The following is a 21,292-nucleotide window of genomic DNA, read 5'->3' on the forward strand; positions in this document are numbered from 1 at the left end:
ATATATACCTAATTCAAATAATTTGAAACAATAAAATCCTTCCAAAACAATTAGCATACTAAAGAATTCCATTTTCTAAGTACAGTCTCATAACGGAATTCAGTTGGATATATGCATCTCTATTACCAACTGGGAGGTCTGGTAGCCTAGTGGTAAGAAGCTGCACTGCAATACTGAAGGCATATGGTTCAAATCCACCAGCTGCTCTATATGATAGAAGGATAAGCAATCTCCCATGTCTCAGAATCTGCTGTAGGGTCAGCGATGGGTCAGCTTTGACTCAACAGTACACAGCAACAATAGTATCAACTGATTATTTAATTTGGCATATAATTAAAAAGGTTGATTGAAAATACATGCTATCAAAATTAACTTTTAAAAATTTGACTATACTACTATATATCTGTTATACTTAAAGACATATAGTAGTTTGACCAAAGTGATCTAAAGAATGTGTGGTTATTAAAATAATTTTAATTATCTATAATTACGATTTTGTTTTTGAAACCTCAAGATTCTTTGCAAATAATTCATACAAAAAAGGGTTTCCATTCTTCTAAGGAGACAATACTTACTATATATTATAGAACCACTGCTCATTAATTGTTCTTGTTGTTGTTGACTGCCTTCAAGTCAAGCACAACTCACAGCAACCCTAAGAACAAAAGTCCTGAAGTCCCTCTACAACTAGCGATATTTATCAAAGTTCATAGAGCTTCCAAAGGGAGGTTAGGTAGATTCAAAAAAGCTTTTGAAAAATTAAACCTGGACATTCAAATCTTAAATGTATTCACTATGGCATGGACAATCTCTAGTTATACAGAAGACACAACATATATATTTAAAAAAATATTATTTCTACTTCATTCTGCAAGACTATTTGTTAAAATAATAGTGTTTATTTTAGATATTTTGTTGTTGTTAGGTACTGTGAAGCTGACTGTAACGCATGGTGATCCTATGAACAAAAACTCTGAACCAACTTTACCGTCTCTGACACACCCGACCCCACTGCCACAGTTATTGTGTCAATTCGTCTCATCCAGGGTCTTTCTTTCCTGAGCTGACCCTTTACCCTTACAAACATGATGTCCTTCTCCAAGAAGGGGTCTTTCCTAGAAAAATAACCTAAGTATGAGAGACAGAGCTTCAAAATCCTTGCCTACAATTCATCCTGGAGAGGGTTAAACCAAGCTACTCCTTGGAGGCAAGGATTCTGGGGCTTCGTCTGACATACTTTGGGCATGTTACAAGGAGGGACAGGTCCTTGGAGAAGGACATCATGCTTGGGAGAGTGGAGGGACGGCGCAAGAGGGGAAGACCCTCTATGAGATGGATTGATTCAGTGACTGGGGCGATCAGGATGGGTGTGTCAGAGGCAGTGCAACTGGCACAAGATAGAGCAGGGTTTAGGGCTGTTGTACATAGGGTCACTATGAGTCACAAACAACTCAACTGCACATAACAACAACAACAAGAACCAACCTGGTCTCCCCTCTTCATGCAGATCTATTTGCTCTCTTACAAATCCATGGTATGTTCAATACTCTTCCCCAGCACCACAGCTCAAGGGTACCAATTCATCTGTCATCTTCAGTCACTGTCTAGCTCTCAGGTGTATGGCAAGTAATTGGGAAAATCATAGCTTGGATCAGGTGCACCTTAATCTCTAGACTGATAGCATTACTCTTTAGCAGTCTTGGGCAGTTTTTGACAGCAGAGTTCCACAATATAACTCATTTTTATTATTTCCTGACTGCTAGTGCCAAGAGTGTCAATAGTGGATCCACGCAAGATGCAATTGCTAATAACCTTAGCATTTTCTCCGTCTTCATGATGCTGTTGGCACATGATGAGGATCTCTGTTTTCTAGATGTTGAGATGCAGCCCATATTGAAGACAGTAGTCCTTGATTTTCTGTAGCAAACACTTCAAATCTCCCTCAGTTTCAGCAAAGTTGTTTCAAAATGCAGGTTGTTGATGAGTTTTCCTCCAAACTTGATACTATATTCTTCTTTGTGAAGTGTAGCCTCTCAAATGATCTGTTTAGCATATAAGTTGAAAAAGTATGATACACCCTGACACACTTCTTGATTTTGAACCACTCAGTGTTCTCTTGCTCTGTTTAAACAACAGCTTCCTTGTTCTAGGTACAGGTTTCACTTAACATAATGTGTATCCTGGGATTCCCATTCCTCTCAATGTTAGCCACAATTTGTTGTGATCCACAATCAAACGCTTTTGCATAGTAGATAAAACCCAAATAGGCATTATTCTGGTACTCTCTGCTTTCAGCCAAGATCCATCTGACATCAGCAGTGATATACCTAGTGCCATGGTCTCATTTAAACCCAGTTTGTTTTCTAGCAATTCTCTGTTGATGTACTGTTCTAGTTGTTTTTGGATAATCTTCAGGAAGATTTTGCCTGCATATGACATTAATGATATTGTTTGATAATTTCTACATTCTGACGAATCACTTTTAGGGGGGAATGGGAAAAAATATGCATCTTTTCTAGTCAATTGGCCAGATGGTTGTCCTCCAGATTTCTTGGCACAACCTGCTGAGCACACCCTAGGCTACATCTGTTTGTTGAAATACGTTTTTTGGTATTTCATCAATTTCTGAGGTCTGATTTAAACAATATGTTGTTGTTGTTATGTGCCATCAAGTCACTTGCAACTCATAGCAATCCGATGTACAACAGCCCTAAACTCTGCTCTGTCCTGTGTCAATCGCACTGTCTCTGACACACCCACCCCGATTACCACAGTCACTGAATCAATCCAGCTCATAGAGGGCCTTCTCCTCCTGCACTGTCCCTCCACCCTCCCAAGCATGATGTCCCTCTCCAAGGACTGGTCCATCCTTACAACATGTCCAAAGTATGTTAGACCAAGCTTCAGAATCCTTGCCTCCAAGTAGCAGCCCAGTTTAACCCTCTCAAGGATGAATCTGTTGGTTTTCCTAGCAGGCTATGGTACCCTCAATACTCTTTTCCAGCACCACGCCTCAAAGGCATCTACTCTCATTGTCCAACTCTCTGACATATAACAAATGATTGTGAAGACCATGGCCTGAATCAGACACTCCTTAGTCTCCAGAGAGACACCACTGCTCTTCAGTACTTTAAAGAAGTCCCTAACAGCAGACTTTCCCATCACAATATGTCTTTTAATATCCTGGCTTCTTGCTGGTGCCAAGAGTGTTGATTGTGGAGCCAAGGAGACTAAAGCTGTGAATAATCTCAGTCTCTTTACCATCCATCCTGATGCTGCCAATTGGTCCAGTGATAAGAATCTTTGTTCTTCTTGATACTGTGTCACTATCCATCCTGAAGGCTGCAGTCCTTGACCCTTTGCAGTAAGTGCTTCAGGTACTACTCAGTTTCGGCAAGCAAGGTTGTGTCATCTGCATAACGCAGATTGTTGATAGATCGTCCACCAATCCTGATGCCACATTTCTCCTCATAGAGCCCAGCCTCTTGGATAATCTGCTCTGCATACAGGTTGAAAAGTTATGGAGACAGGACACATCCCTGGCGTACACCCTTCCCAGTTTTGAACCATGCAGTGTTTCCTTGCTCTGTTCTGACGACTGCCTCTTGGTCCAAGTATAGGTTTCCCATTAGCACGATTAAGTGTTCTAGGATTCCCATTCTTCTCAGAGTCAGCCACAGTTTGTTATGATCCACACAGTCAAACGCCTTTGCATAATCAATGAAACACAGGTAGACATTCCCCCGGTATTCCCTGCTTTCAGCTTAGATCCATCTAATATTAGCTACAAATAAACCAAGTAACAGAATAATATTTATATCCAACACAACTGTGAAAAGGTAAATAAACTTTTATTTTTAATGCAAGCAAGATGGAAGGTAATAAAACAATCACGCTCAGAAATGCTGTATAGAGGTGCATACAATTAAAACAATAGTTTGTATTTTGTTCCTTACATTGGATATAAATTAGTTATAGTTCTTAAACTAGATATTAAGGTCATTTTTTAACCTTTGTATTTGCTATTATTGATAATAAGGAGCTCTGGTACGGAGTTGTGCTGTCAACCCAAAGGGACTAAGTTCCATCCACAAGGTGGTCCACAGAAGAAATATGGGCAATCTTCTACCTTGCAATTTATTTACTAACTCTGAGGGTCAGCTATGAGTTGCTTCTGATTTGATGGTGCCTAAGAACAACAATATCATCTTCCATATAAATTATTACTGAAAAAATAACTCATGGATATTAAATATATTGCACGCAACAAATCTGTATCATTAGTACAAAGAAATGTATTTTTCTCTAATTTTTATAGGATAATTAATATAATATTCCAAAGTTATTAGTACTAATTCTTTATTCTAAAGACTTTCTCATATCTTTATAAAATATTCTCTCTCTCTCTTTTTTTACTGGAACATGTTTCTAAGTAAGTAATGCCACTGTTCTTTTTTTAAAGTTTTTTTACTGGTTTAATGACAAAGTTTGTATACATTTGTTTTACACTATTTATCATTCATTTATTGTGTTTCATACAATCATTCTCATGCATTATGTTTTATAAAATTAATCACCACTGGACCTTGACATTACCTCAATTCATATTGGTTTAAAGAGTTTGAGTCATGTCTTACTGTTATAAAAGCATTAAATGGGGAGCTCTGGTGGCCTAGTGCCGAGAAGGTGTGCGGTTCATATACATCCGATGCTCTGCTGAAGAAGGAGGAACAATCTCCTCCTGCTCCAGTCAGATCCGATTTGACAGTACATGCACACAAAAAATTAAAATTAAAAAAAATAAAAAATATAAAAGAATTAAATGGTTCAAGAAATCGAATAAAAGATGATAAGGTCTTTCACTAACTGTTTCAATCCTTTTGACCCAAATGTTGATATCCTATTAGGAAGAAACTATTTAATTAGCATTATCAGTGTAATTCATATTTTTTAATATTAGTCAGGATATTACTAAGTATATTTTTCTACCAAAGAAGGGGTCATTCATAGACCATAACATTTGGTATTTATTCTCCAGAATACATCATATTCAGACTATAACATATGAACATTCTCAAGCTATCTGATGGAAATCCAGATATTTTTCAAAGTAACTCTAAATTTGATAAGCTTGACATACTCTCCCTTCATCAAAAAAAGAATATTCTTAGCATGCTATACAGTAGTAAAAAATATTTCTTTCAGTAAAAAATATTCTTAGTTTGACCATTACTAACTACAAATTAATGCCTAGAGAAATTGCAACCAGTAGTAAATTGAGGGATGAAAAATCTGAGGAAAGCATTCTTACATTAAGCATGCCGCATGAAATACAACAGGTAAGTAATGAGAAATCACCAAGTCTCGTCAGTGATAATGTTAAACACCTCCGATGAGATGCTACTAACACAGCCACAAATACCATCATAAAACTGGGCATCTTAAAAAATTTTCCTGGCAAACTCAATTTAGTTATAAATAACAAGATTCAAGAGTTGGTGATGACACTAAATGCTTCTGACAGCTCACTAAGAACCATGAAAAGGTCACATGTTTTTTCAGTCCCTTTATTTTTCACAATTTGTATTGTAATTTGACACACAGGGGAAAAAATACATCTTCTGTGCTTCAATAAAAAAAGGCTTTTTAAAAGAAGATTAAAATCTAGCACAAAATGAATAGCTTCCGAAACTGATAACTATTCCTCAAAAAGTTAAACAAGCAATTCCACTCTTACGTATAAATCCCAAAGACTAGACTGAGAAGACTCAAACAGATATTCATACACCAATATTCATTACAGAACTCTTCATAACATTCAAAAGACAGAAATAATGCAGATGCTCATGAACACATGACTTGTATGACTTAGCAATAAAAAGAAATAAAATTCCAGTACATGCTATGGCATTGAATGAACATAAAAAAATTATGCTGACTGAGATAAGTCAATCTTAGGGGCAAATACTGTTATGATCACACAAATCTAGAAATAAGTAGATTAGGTAAATGCATAGAGACCAGTTTATTAGTGGTTACTGAAGCTTGGGGGAAGAAACTTCTTCCTCCCAGAGTTCTTATTTAATGACACTGTATCTCTCTACCAAGGCTGATGAAAAAGCTTGGAGACAGTGGTGATGGTTATACAACATTAATCAGTGTCACTGAATTATGTACAAAAAAATGGGTGTAATTGCTAATGTTTTAATACATACATCTTACTACAATAAAATCATACATATATTTTAAAATAAACTATACAAATGCTTAGATATAATTTTTTTCATTTCTTTTCCTCAGAGATTAAAAAAGAGTTATTGGTAAAAAAAGAAAAGAGACATTTTTATCTGTGAAGGTGAAAATATTATCGGAGTTGATATATTCAAAGGCTCCAATATTCTCAAAGAAACTACATTAAAAGATTTGTGAAGGTTTTGAACTTAAACAACAAAAATAATTTATATTCATCATGGTACTTGTAACACTATCCAGTACACCCATAGGCTATATATTCATGAAAGCTAATTATTGCAATTAATGTTGTTGCATTTTTTAAGCATGTTAATGATATATGTGTAGCTTCTTAATCCTGGGAAGGAGTTACAAAAGATTTTCTACTCCAATTAATGTAATGAGATTTTCTGTTGAACTATTCTGCATGAGTTTTCAGGTAAAAAAAATGGATCGTCAGTGCTCTTATTTCATAGTCTGGGCAATAAAAGACAGATTTTCTTTTTTTTATTTCTCCTTTACCATTAGCATCATAGTCCATATGGGCCTGTTCCCTCAATTTTTACTTGTCCTATAAGTCCTTAATAAAGGTCTCCCCAAATACTCACTTCATGTAAATTATTTTACCTTGTCACTAAATTTTATTTCACCTTCCTTCTTCACCTCTACTGAGGCTATAGTAAAGAATTCTCATGCATTTTTCATTTATTCAATTATTCATACAACAACTACTTACCAAGTGCGCATGGTAAGTCTGACAATATTATAGAATTGAGAATATAGAAGGCAAGAAAATTAACAAATATTCTTGTCCTTTGACGGTTTAGTGTAAAGAGGTAGGCAACACATGGAAAGTAAAATAGTCTACTGAATAATGGGAAGTTATAGAGGAAATAAATTAGGAAAGAGGGAAAAGAGTGCCAGAGAAAGGTGATAATTAGCAACATTAAGTCAAGAGTCACAGACTAGCTTTAGTAATGCAGAAAAGCCTTACAAAGAAGGTAACCCTCCAGTATGGACCAGAAAGACAAGAGGTCCAAGGGAAACAAAAGCTAAACCGCCTGCGGTAGGGAGAAGCCAGGTGAGCCGAACAACAGCAACGTGACTACTTCACCAGACTACTGAAAAGTTGCAGGAGAGGAAGACAGAGTGATCCATGGGCAGGAAGCAATTGGAGGCGATTTTAAGAACTTCAACTTTCCTTCAATCTGAAACAGGAAGCCACTGGAAAAATTTGAGAAAATAAGTGACAAGATCTGACAAAGATTAAAACAACAAAAACAAAAACCCCATCAAAATCTCAAAAAGTCATTTCTCGAGGCCAAGTGAGAACTCACAGTTGAGCTTCCAGCAGGTTTCTGAGCCTGTAAATTGCTCCAGAAGCGACTGCCTGTCCTTTTCTCATGATATTGCCAGTAGTTTCAAACCAACACACAGGAATGGCCTTTTGGTTAGCAGCACAACTCCCTATGGTCTAGACCACCAGATGTCTCTAATGTGTAAGGCCAAAGATAGATGCATGAATGTCAATTAGAAAATTACTGCAAAATCAAATAAAGAGGACCCTACATCCAAGGTGGTATCAGTGGATGGGGTAAGAAGTAGCCAGATCAGATATATATTCTGACACTAGAGTCAAAGAGATATCCTGTTGTTATCCACACGGGAATTAAAACTGAAAGGACTTGTCAGACACATGTCAACTATAACAGAAACAGAATGTAGGAATAGATACTGAATTTTATATAGACATAATATATTTAAGATAGTTATTAGATATGCAAAGTGAAATGTCTACTAGACAGCTGGATGTATAAAGTGCAGAGAGTTAGCATTCAGATAGTATTTAAAGCTATGAAATCAGATGAGATAACCAAGAGGTGAGTAAAAACAGAGAAAAGACTTAAGGACTAATGCATATAGCATTGCAGTGTGAAGATGTTACAAAAACAAAGAAAAACCAGAAAGCAAATTAAGGGTGCAAAAAAAAAGGACTAGAAGAGTGGTAAAAATGAAGTTGAATAAAAAATAACTCAAAGAGTTATAGTAAAAAATATAAGAGAACAGTGAAGTCTCTTGGCAATAGTATCTGGGTAGGATGGGTTAGTGGTAAAGAATCATGTAAAGAATCATACTACCAACCCAGATGCACATCTATTGAATTAAGCAGGTGCTTGATGGGAGAAAGGTGGATAGTCTCCTCTTGTATGATTTACTGTCGCTGAAAACCCACTGGAGGATCATCTATGGGTTGGTTCTGACTTGACAGCATATAACAACAACAAGGTAGGCAAAGTAAGTTCAAAACAAAACATGTAACACACTGAAATCAGTGAGTTTAAGCAACTTGTATGAAGAGCTCTTCTGTAAAGAATAAGAAAGAAATGAGGTTAACACCTAGACATATATTCCTCTATCAATCCATCTATACTGGAAAAGAATAGAATTAGTGATGAGAATTATCCAATTGGGGTAAAACTAATTATACAAGAGAGAACATAAAATTTCTAGTTTTGTGTCAAAATGTAAAAATTGGCTCTCCTTGAATAGGTTAAAAGAGATGGAATCCAATGGCGTAATGGGGGAGTGATTTTAGCAGGAATGCAAACTATAGATTCTTCATCTATAAAATCAGGAGAAAATAGAAGCATATGGGAGAATTTTCAGATAGGTGAGTAGATGGGGGGAAAAGTTTGTGACACGTCTCTTCTGTTTGTTGTTCTTTTCTCAAAATAATAGGGAATGAAGCCATTAATTCAGAGTGACAATAGTGAAGAAGGTGTGAGGAATGAGAAGATATAAAATATTCACCTAAAAGAAAGGAAAAGTAAATTTAAGATAAAACTAAAAACCAGTGAGTAAAAAACTACTCATAGCTGACTCTACAGTAGGTTTTCAGAGGCTGTAAAATGCACAGGAAGAGACTGTTGTTCCTTCTACGAATAGCAGTCAGTGGATTTGAATCCCTCACCTTTGGATTAGAGTATAATTCTCTATGGACTAGGCCATCAGAGCTCACAAATTTAAGACAATGACCATACATTTAAAATAAGACCACGCAAAATGGTCAGTGCTAGTAGAACTGAAAATGGGAATTGTTTGCACAAGGCCATGAATCTCTGAAAGGGCCAGAGGAAGTGAAAATAGCACAGTCCCTTCTTCCCAGAGAAGAAAGCAGATAAAGAGCCCATAGTCCAGCTCCATGGTTCCTCTAGAACCACAGCTGCAGCAAGAGGTTTGGTTATTTCTTGTTTACTCACAAGTTCACAGTTTTGGTACCAAGAATGGAGATTATTAGGGAGGGAGGGGGAAGGCAAAAAATATCACTCAATGCAAGGCCACATTTTAACCCAACACTCCAAGTCACAATTCCTTAATTAGTCCATGCTCTGGTTTCAGTTCAGCAGCTTTTCCTTCCATTATCTGATAAGAACAGCAAAATCTCTTAACTGCAGCCTTCACCTTAATATTCCTCTGGTTATACCTTGCCACATTTTCTCCACAGCAATGCTACAGTCTCCACACCACCATTGCCACATCACCAGGGTCTCACCACCAGGGTCTTGCTGCAGTCTCCCACAAATCTTGCTGCCACAAGTCTTGCTACCCAGTGTGGAAAGCACTCTTTCTCTTATTCTATTGCTACAGCTTTTGATTTGCAAAACCATGAGTCTGTAGTTAAGGTTAACTGGAAACCAGAGAGGGCAAAGGTAATAGCTAAAAAAATAGCCAACTTTAGGCTAACATTGCAGTCAATCACAAGGACAGGTGTGTGCAGAGAGAACATGAAAAATAGGTTACAGCCAAGGCCAAAGTTTTTCCATATAAGAGTACAAAAAGGGAAAGAGAAAAAGGAAAGTGTATGCAAGGGACTGATTATAATATTAGCCCAGGATCTGAAACTGTAAAAGGAAGGTACAGAATGAAAGAAATGAGGGGAGGGGGGAAAATTACAATAAAAAGTTATTAGAATAAGCAAATTATATATTAAATATCCACATGGAAGAATTATAGATGATAAAGTGAAGAAGTTAGTTAGAAACCAAGATGTGATAGCTGGAGAGTAGGGCATCTGTATTTGAGATTATACAAAAATTTAACTTACTGCTACTCTGGTAATGTAGTCTATAATAAATTGCACTGCTAATTCCAGGCCATCCATGTTTATTGGTTCAAATCCATGAGTGCAGCAGAAATATGGACAGTCCGGTCCCCTCATGAGCTACAGTCTTGGAAGGGCCACTATGAGTTCAATACACTCGAAGGCAGTGAGGCTGTTGTGAGCTGAAAGAACACTAGGAAGGGCAAGAATAGAGCCACTCCATGACAGTTACAGAGAAAGGAGAGAACACTGAGAGAGCTAAGTTTCTTCAAGGAAAAAGATGAAGACTGAAGGCAAGAAGGTTTGTTTAACTGACGTGGAAACTCTCAGTTTCAAAGGGTATAAGTAAAAAGGGTCAGGAATATAAAAATTTGAGAAAGGAGGTCTAAGATGAGGATGTACAAGACACACAAGAGTCTCCAAGATGTGAGAAATTTGGTTGTCCAGGTTCTTGATAAAGGACAAAATATACTCATTAGTTATGGTGGCTGAAGGTAGAGAGTGGAAGTGAGGCTGGGTGCTGACGGGTAGGAAAAGAGTAGGCATCTTGCCAGGACCATGGTGAAATCTGGAGACATCTCTTTACTCCAGCTATCAAGACGGGAACACACCAGGGAGGACAAGTCTCTATAAGGTGATTTTGGGGCCTCTTGTTATTCTCAGAGACACACAGAATTCCTTCCACTCTATTTCTTTTTCCACCCCTAAGTGTGTAAGTACTAGATAAAATCTTTATCAATTATCAGTCTTTCTTTTTTTTTTAAATTTTATTATTTTTGTGTGAGTGTACCGTCAAATCAGATCTGACTGGTACAGGAGGAGATTGTCCCTCCTTCCCCGGCAGAGCATCTGGTGGATTCAAACCGTTCGCCTCTGGGATTGTAGTTGCAGCTCCTTGCCACTAGGCCACCAGAGCTCCCCTCAGTCTTTCTTTTTTTTCAACTTGATCATGGCTTTGAGACACAAGAGTCTTAATTTACCTGCACAAAGTCTAGGGTCTAAAAGATCGAAGACCAGAAGGTAGAATAACAACAGGATTATTTCTTTTGGAACAATGATTGACAGCATAATAGCAAACAGTTCAGCTTTATTTTATTATTTTATGAAGCAATAACTATATTAACAGTCTCAGAAGTTCCCAAAGACTTTAAGCCTCTAGCACCATCAAGTGTTAAATAAGAACAATGAAGATGGCATAGATAGGAATGTCATCAGAAAAGTATACCAAAATTTGAAAACTGGGCATGAAAACCCAACACCAGAAGTAAAATTACTACAATAAGTCATTTTCCCTTCTTAAAAATGATATTATTTGCACAATGAAGTAATTACTGAATTATTATTAAAGGATTTAGTTTTTCAGATAATTGCAAAGCTGAGCAAAGAGCAAACCACTCACAAGCCTTAAAGTTGACTATGATACATATCACACATCCCAACACACACTTAGAGAAGCTCACTCTATATTCCATTAGTTTCTACTATCCCACCACCAAAAATTCTGGTGAAAATTCAGTACTGCCTTTTGTAATTTAAAAAAAAATGTAGTCCAATTTTACAATTCCTTTTAATAATACAGATTTGTGGTGTTTTGCTGTTTGAGTTTTGGTTGGTATTTTTTCTTTTTTATTTTTTAAAAAAGTAAAACTACAAACTCAAATGAACTATAAGTCTTACTTTTTTATTATTTTGTTTTCATGACTTAAGATGTAAAAGGACTGTTATATTAAAATTTACTTAAAAGTGGATTAAATAAAATCACTGTTGTTAGGTGTCATTGAATTGATTCTGACTACTCATAGCAACAGATCAAAACATTGTTCGATCTCATACCATCCCCACACTCTCCACTGTGTTTCCATCTATTGCTGCAAGCACTCTGTCAATATAGAGAATGTCCAATATTAATAACTTCCTACATTTATAAATAAGAAATTAAAGTATATACTATCTTGATATATGATAAATATACTCAAGATATAAGCTATCTTGACACTGATAAATATACTCTAATAACATTTGTTAGTCTTTCTTTACATCAGTAAAATACCAATGTTTAGCCATGGAGTTTCTTACGATACATCATAAACACAAATTCTCTAGACTATTATTGTCTACCTAAAGTAGAATGCAATGGCTCAGTAGTTTTTGTTGTTAGGTGCTATCAAGTCAACTATGACTCATAGCTATGCTGTGAACAATAGATCAAAACCTAGTCTTATCCTCCGACATCCTCACCATCTCCTCCATGCTCAAGCCCACTGTTGTAGTCACTGTAACAATTCAGCTTGTTGGGAGGAGTCTTCCTCTTTTTCTTTAACTTTCCATCTTTCCCAGCATGAGATCTTTTTCCAAGGACTGGCTCATCCTGACTACATAGTCAAAGTATGTGAGATGAGGTTTCACCATCCTTGTCTCTAAGAGTTATTTCTCCTTCAAAACAGGTTTCTTTGTTCTTTTGACACTCCATGGTATATTAAAGACTCTGCCTGCATCACAATTTCAGAGGCATCAAATCTTCTTCAGTTCTTCTTACTCATTGTCCAACTTTCAGATGCACAGGAAGCAACTGAAAGTACCATGGCTTGGGCCACGTCTTTAAATTAAATTTTCCTCTTTAGCACTTTGGAGAGGTCCTTGATAGCAGATTTCCCCAGCACAATGTGTCTTTTATTTCTTAACTGCTTCGCTTCCACCATAGATGTTGATTGTGGATCCAAGTAAAAGTAAAACTGACAGCTTAAATCTTTTCTCCACCTATCATTACGTTGTCTATTGACCCAGTGCTGAACACTTTTGTTTTCTTTTTTATTATTATCTTTTTATCATATATTGGTCTGCATATAAAATTTGTATACACTGTTTTTCATTAATATATATATTGTGTTTCACACATTCCTCTATGCATACTGTATTTCACAATATCATTTCCACACATTGTTTTATAAAATTAATCACCATTGATTCACGCCCATCGTTATTCCACCTTTTCAGGTCCCCACTGGATCTTTCCTAATTCCTTCAACCCTCTACTCTACCCACATAACACTGTGACTTCGAGTTCTCAACTTCTCCCTTTCAGCTCCCATCTTCTCTCCCCTTCCCCCTTTGGACTTTTGCATACATCTTACTAGTAATCCTTCTAGTTTTACAATAATAGTCTTATGTAGTTTTTGTTCCTTTGAGACTTAGTTCACTCAGCACAATGCACTCCAATCTCCCATGTATTTTTCCAAACCATTGCTCCTGAGGGCTGCATCGTATTCCATCATGTGATCATGCCACAATTTCTCAATCCATCTGAAGATGGACATTTTGGCTGTTTCCATTTTCTTGCTCTTGTGAATAACACAATTATGATCATTTGTGGACAAATCTCCATTTGTGCCTCTTTTCTAGATGAGACTCTGAATATTGCATAAGAGTGCCAAGAAGCCAAAGCTAAAGGAAGAAATCAAGAAATAAAAGAGCTGAACAGAAAATTTCAAAAGGCAGCTCGGGTCGACAAAGCAAGATACTATAATGAAATGTGCAGAGAGCTGGAGTCAGAAAATCAAAAGGGCCGGACTCGCTCAGCATTTCTTAAATTGAAGGAGTTGAAAAACAAATTCAAGCCATAGGTGGCAATATTTAAAGATAGTTTGGGTAGAATGTTGAATGATCCAGAAAGTATCAAAAGAAGATGGAAGGAGTACACAGAGTCACTGTATCAGAAGGAATTGGCTGACACAGAGGAATTTAATGAAATAACATATGAGTAAGAACCTATGGTGATGAAGGAGAGAGTTCAAGTTGCTATGAAGGAATTGGCAAAAAACAAGGCTCCAGGAGCTGACTGCATACCAACTGACATATTTCAACAAACAGATGTTGCCCTGGATGTGCTCACTAAGTTGTGCCAGGAAATCTGGAGAACAGCCAGCTGGCCAACTGACTGGAAGAGATAGATATTTGTTCCCATTCCAAAGAAAGGTGACCCAACAGAGTGTGGAAATTATCGAACAATATCATTGATATTACATGCAAGCAAAATTCTACTGAAAATTATCCAAAAGCATTTGGAACAATATGTCAACAGAGAACTGCCAGATATGCAGGCTGGATTTAGAAGAGGTCATGGTACTAGGCATAGTATAGTTAATGTAAGATGGACCTTGGCAGAAAGCAGAGAATACTAGAAGAATGTCTATCTGTGCTTCATTGACTATGCAAAGGCTTTTGACTGTGTGGATCACAACAAGCTATGCCTGAGTCTGAGAAGAATGGGAATCCCAGAACATTTGATTGTGCTAATGTGAAACCTAGAACAGAGCAGGGAGACACTGGATAGATCAAAATCAAGAAAGGGGTCCATCAGGGATGTATTTTGTCTCCATACCTTTTCAATCTGTATGCAGAACAGATCATCCGAGACGCTGGGCTCTATGAGGAGGAATGTGGCATCAGCATTGGGGGAAGAATCATCAACAACCTGCGTTATGTAGATGACACAACCCTGCTCGCTGAAACTGAGGAGAACCTGAAGCGCTTGCTGCAGAAGGTCAAGGACTGCAGTCTTCAATATGGATTGAAGCTCAATATCAAGAAAACAAAGATTCTCACCACTGGGCCAACTGGCAGCATCAGTATGGGTGGTGAAGAGATTGAGATAGTTAACAGTTTTCATTTACTTGGTTCCACAGTCAACACTCCTGGTAACAGCAGCCAGGAAATCAGGAGATGAATTGTATTAGGAAAGTCAGCTGTGAGGGACCTCTTAAGAGTACTGAAGTGCAACGACATCAGGCTGGAGACTAAGGTGTGCCTGATCCAGGCTACAGTCTTTGCAATTACGTGCCATGCATCGGAGAGTTGGACAGTGAATAGGGATGATAGAAAGATAATTGATGCCTTTGAGTTGTGGTGCTAGAGAAGAGTGTTGAATATACCATGGACTGCTAGGAGAACAAACAGGTTTGTCCTGGAGAGGGTGAAGCCAGAATGTTCCCTGGAGTCAAGGATTCTGAAGCTTCATCTGACATACATGTTGCAAGGAGGGACTGCTCCTTGGAGAGGAACATCATGTTTGGGATAGTGGAGGGACAGTCCAGGAGAGGAAGACCCTCGATGAGATGGATCGATTCTGTGAGTGGAGTGGTGGGAATGAATGTGTTTGAGACAGCGAGGTTGGCACAGGATAGAACAGTGTTTAGGGCTCTTGTACATAGGGTCACTATGAGTCGCAAACAACTCGATGGCACATAACAACAACAACAACATATTCCTAGTAGTGGTATAGGTGGGTCATAAGGAATTTCTATGTTCAGATTTTTGAGGAAATGTCACATTGTCCTCCAGAGTGGTTGTACCATTTTACAACCCTCACAACAGTGTATGAGAGTTTCAAACTCTACAAATCCTCTCCAAAACTTACTGTTTGCTGTTCTATTAAACTTTGTCACTGCTACTTGGGTGAGATGGTATCTCATTGTGGTTTTGATCTGCATTTATCTTATTGCCAGTGATTCTGAGTATCTCTTCATTTGTCTGTTTGCCATCTGAATGTGTTCTTCCATGAAAAGTCTTTCCATGTCTTTTGTCCCTTTTGTATGATCAGCATTTTTCTTGTGAAGGCCCTGTCGGGTTTTTTGTTTCCTTGACACTTGAGAACCATCTAGAAGGTTGTAGTCTTTGATCTTCTTCATTAAGAGCCTCAAGTCTTCCTCACTTGTGTAAATAGGGTTGCATCATCTGCATAACACAGGTTGTTGATGAGTCTTCCTCCAATCTCATGCCAAATTGTTATTCAGATAGTTCAGGTACTCAGCACACACATTGAATAGGTATGGAGAAAAGATAAAACTCTGACATAACACTTTTGATTAGCAACAGCTAACAGCAAAACTGTAGTAATTATCCTAACATATCATTAAAGAGTTTCACTTGAAAGATTTAAGACAATTCTGCCCAATAAAAACCGTAAACACTGACTATGAAAATGTTATAAAATAAAATTTTATTTAGTATTATCTATTATGTCATTATTAATCCTTCTCTAACAAAAACGATCTCTTTGCTATTAAAACCTTTGCATGCTAGGCAGGGCTCTATGCTTTATTTTAGTTTGGCTTCTCGAAAGGCTAAGAAAATTTCTCTATTTTACATAACCATTTAAAGATGAGATTTAAAACCATACATTTCAAACTTAAAATGTTATTTTCCACTATAGACCTTTTCTATCTGTGTTTTATTGACTATGCAAAGGCTGTGTGGATCTAACCTTGAGGCGAATAGGAATCTCAGAATACTTGATGTCTAATGAACCATTTCTAAATTTCAGAAGTTTAAAGGATTTCTAAAGATCACAGAAAAAAAATTATACTACAAAAGAGAAAGATGAAAAAGTCGTTTTTGTTGATCAAATTTACTTCAAATACCTTAATTCATGGAACACTTTATTGTACCCTTCCTGGATATTATTCTCCAGATTCAGAAAATATCAATAGCATACACTTCAGCCTAAAATATAATCTCATACTACTACCGATAGCTTGATACTTATAGACATGTTTATTAAAATCACAATGTAATAATTATCTAAATACAACAAACTTTCAATATTTAGTAGTTTAATGAAATGTGATAAACCTGATAGTACTGATTGACATTTATAATTAGAAAATAGGTTTAAATATTAAAGTTGTTTTTACTTATAAAAGTAAAAGAGAAATATATCTATAGTTCCAGTTTTTTTTTGTTTTTAAAAAATTTTATTAATTTTAATGAACATTTACAGAGATTTTGGATTTCCATTCATTCACTGTTGCATTTTTCTACCTGCCCACCCATCCCCCCATATAGTTCCAGTTTTAAAGTTTATATTAACGTGCACACTGTAACTGACAAACATTCTCTACAATCTGAAATTCTCTGACCTAAGAATAGAGCTATAAATGTTACTAACATTTATGTATTGATGATTTAATTTACTATTTGTAATTAAGAAAAAAAGATCTATTTCTTCCTTTTCAAAAATATTTCATACATAAAGTAACATTTCATTTTATAGATACTCTTGAATTACAATTTTTGAAATGTAACTATTAATACTCTGAGCTTGCTAAAGAATTTTCCCCCAACATTTTAAAAGAATTTATAAACAGAAAACAATACAGAGTAAAATCCAAATAAGAATTTTTTGCAAAATTTATCAATACCAAAATGAACTATTAGTGCTCGCTTCGGCAGCACATATACTAAAATTGGAACGATACAGAGAAGATTAGCATGGCCCCTGCGCAAAATGAACTATTAATTAATAATTAAATTTTAAAATCTTTGAGATGCTTACTTGGTAACAGTACTCCCAAGTAACACAGAGTCTCCAAACAAAATTTAAAAGTGCCAAATATGGAACCTTAATTTTTAAGAAACTACCTTACATATTTGAAGCATCAGGAAATTAAGTAGAGATATTAGAGACAGTAAAACAACATGCAAATCTGCAGAAACGAAATAACTGGAATTCATAATGTATCAACTCTGTTAAAACTCTGTAAGAGAGAAATATCTACCCTCTCATTGGTAGATGACTTGGAAATGAACTGGCCTTGCTAACTACAGTCTGGGGGAAAGGCTGATTACAAAACCTTCTTCCTCTAGGAAGTTGACATGTTACTCTTAAGACTTCACCTCTTGTAACAGCACCAGACACAGAACGATTCTGCTCTAAATATACGATGTCCACATACCAGTTAGTCGTCTTTGAAGCGCCTCCTCCTCCAGCGTAATAATATAAATTTGTTCATCCAAGTCTTCAAGAATCTAAATTTTAAAAAGAACTATTCAGTAACACATTACAAAACTAGTACCTCAAAGGATGTTTATCTTGCTATTATTTTAATAATGTAATTATTCTTATTCTTTAGAACCCAAGACAAAAATGCCCAAACTATTCTATTTGCAAATTAGTATTATCATTTTAACACATAACTAAAACAACAAAAAATTAACAATCACAAAAACTCCTACATGAACTTAAAATGGAAGCTTTTAAAGTTTAAAGGATAAATGAAACAGCTCTGTTTAGTTCAGTCAATAATGAATATATGAATGTAAAATTACCAAAAAGCTAAACACAGTAATACCTTTTTACATTTAAAGCAATGTTTTGGAGCCAGAACAAATAGATAATACAGGCTAACATTTGTTTTCTTTATTTACTTACAAAAATGTCTAACACAAGAAATTCATACACTGAATCACTACTGCCATGAAATATTTTCCATTTACATCTTCTTTATATACTAAAATATTGTAATTTTAACATTAGTATTGTCAATTATAGAATCCTATAAATGATAGAAATTTGGTAGTGTGTAGGAATAAGTATTGGACAGCTAGCCATCAAGTCTTTGGTTCAAATTCACCAGTCACTCTGAGTAAGAAAGATGAAGCAGACTATTTCCATAAAGATTTGCTGCTGTTGTGAAGTGCCATCAAGTCAAATATGACTCATAGTGACACTATGAACAACATAGCATCTTGGAAATTTTATAGAGAATTTCCTGCTCTATCCTATCGGCTTACTGTCAGAATCAATCTGACAACTTCAGGTTTTTATTCAATAAACAGAATCCCTACAAAAATTATATGCTTAAGTTTAAACCATTCATGATAAAGTCATATAGCTATCATTCAAAATATTAATGGACACTAATCAATTATCATTGTCTGAGCTATTATCTTTCACTGTATTAAAATTATTAAGACCTTTTATTTGTTTAATTTCATAAAACCTTTAATTTGTTAACCTAGCAGTCTTCCTGTGAGAAAAATCCTAACTACCTGCTCTGTTCTGGAGAAAACTTAAAAGAATTCCAGTTATTCCATAGGGAATAAAGAAAAAAAATGGCAAGGAACTGGTAAACCAAACAAAAATATGGGAACTCTATACATGAGTACCCTTTTAGATCCAAGTTAAGGTATCTCCAGAAATGTGGTTCTCAAATCATGTTATCTCTATCAGGTACCAAATGGATATAATTTATACAAAATTTATTAAAAGAATCCACTAATTTCAAGTTTTTTAAAAAGTATCTATGGTTTCTTCTAGTCTATACATAAAGATTTTATACATGCCTAGGGATTAATTAATTGCTAGGTCATAAGAACTCTCATTGTCAGGGAATTCTTATGTCTTACCACTTAACTAATAATGAGGTTTATATAAGTGCTTTACCATTATGAAGTCTAAAACAGAAAGGGAAAAGATAAATAGCAAAATAATAAATAAAATGTAAATAGACCTATAAGAATACAAATAATTACATAAGGGTGTAGTGATTGAGTATGAAGAAAGGTGAAGGTAGGACCCACTTAAATATACTATCCAGTAAAGGCCTCTCGAGGATGGTAACTTCTGAATGGAAAAGAGTCAGTCATGAGTCAGAATGTGTGAAGATTCAATGTGGTAAAGCACTCAGTACACTGGAAAGACTAACTGGATTGAAAATATTCAACCAGGAAATATTTTTTTTGGCAGGGGGAATAAGGTGTGCCTGATTCAGGCCATGGTCTTTGCAATTGCGTGCTATGCACCTGGGAACTGGACAGTGATTAGGGTTGACAGTGAAGAACTGATACCTTTGTGGTGCTGTAGAAGAGTATTGAACGTACCATGGACTGCCAAGAGAACAAACAGGTTTATCATAGAGAGGGTGAAACCAGGCTACTCCTTGGAGGCAAGGATTTTGAAGCTCCATCTCCTATACTTTAGGCATGTGGTCAGGAGGGACCAGTCCTTGCAGAAAAGGCAGCAGGCTTGGAAAGGTGGCGGGACAATGCAAGAGAGGAAGACCCCAGATGAGATGGATTGGCACAGTAACTGAAGTAATGAAGTTAGGTGTGTTAGAAATAGTGAGACTGGCTCAGGATAGAGAAGAGTTCAGCACTATTGTACATGGGATCACTATGAGTCACAGGGAACCTGATGGCACATAACAACAACTCATGATGGAGGTGGAGAGAGAAACATAGACCATATATTTTTTAACATGATGGAAAGTTTTTTGTCTTGTATTTGATTGGTTTTCTCTCATATATTAATGCTTCTCATCAAACTGTTTATATTTTTACTATTGTAATGTGATGTTGACTTGGAACGAATTCATTCATAGCTGACCCTCCAGAAGGTTTTCAGAAGCTGTAAATAGTACAAGAGGAGACTGCCTATTTTTCTCCCTCAGAGCAACTGGTTGTCAGTAAAACTCTTTAATTCTTTAAACACTAGACTGTTTTTTGTTGTTTTTTTTTTTTTGGTATTAACTTTATTCTATTTTCTGTATAACTTTAAGTACATAAAGGTTTATTTCCACAGGCCTCAGGAATGGGTAGAAGTCACAGGACAATGTGTTTTACCACCAAAACTGTTGCACATTTTGGTGTTTGTCCTAGAGGGAGAAATTGAAATTTACACTCACAATGCTGTGCAAGATTCTTACAGAAATCAAGACCTAAATCCAGCCTGCAGTGGAGGTTTTAGTACTCTGTTCAGGTGCCCTGACAGAAGCCATAAGCGGTTGAGCATGACAGGAGAAGGGAGGCAATGACAATGGATGACAGGCACCTAGCATAAAGAAGGAAGGAATGACAGATTTCTTGGAATGGTGTATTCTTGTTTTCCCTTTTAAAAAAGTCATCTCTTTAGGAAGGTGCTAAGCAGGGATCCCAGAGAAAAAGGTTCCATGACTCTTTTCAAATGCCCAGGGTGCAGGGCACTGCTATAGAAGAACCCACTATTTCATAGTTTGGGCAGACCCAGGATGGAAAGCAAAATAAAGGGAATGCTTATAGGAAACAATTTTGCTTGGAATGCTAGATGGCCAAGCCTCAGCCTTTGGTCCAGTGCAACCCTTACCTCATTCATTTATCAACAATGAAAAATTAGTTTGGTTAGAAGAACCAATTGGAATCATATCA

The 21,292-nt window shown here is 36.3% G+C and overlaps 1 protein-coding gene across 1 annotated transcript in view; it reads right to left on the reverse strand.

Annotated features, from left to right (window-relative positions):
• The window catches only part of LMBR1 (limb development membrane protein 1), a 273,666-nt gene that overhangs the window by 66,840 nt on the left and 185,534 nt on the right, over positions 1 to 21,292 (reverse strand). Inside the window, exon 9 of the mRNA XM_006887655.1 lies at positions 18,064 to 18,136. Within this exon, the coding sequence (XP_006887717.1) occupies positions 18,064 to 18,136 (73 nt within the window). The remainder of the gene's footprint in view (positions 1 to 18,063; positions 18,137 to 21,292) is intronic.

Source organism: Elephantulus edwardii, unplaced genomic scaffold (genome assembly GCF_000299155.1).
Source record: "Elephantulus edwardii isolate Elephantulus edwardi_28Jun2011 unplaced genomic scaffold, EleEdw1.0 scaffold00060, whole genome shotgun sequence".
Taxonomy (NCBI): Eukaryota; Metazoa; Chordata; class Mammalia; order Macroscelidea; family Macroscelididae; genus Elephantulus; species Elephantulus edwardii.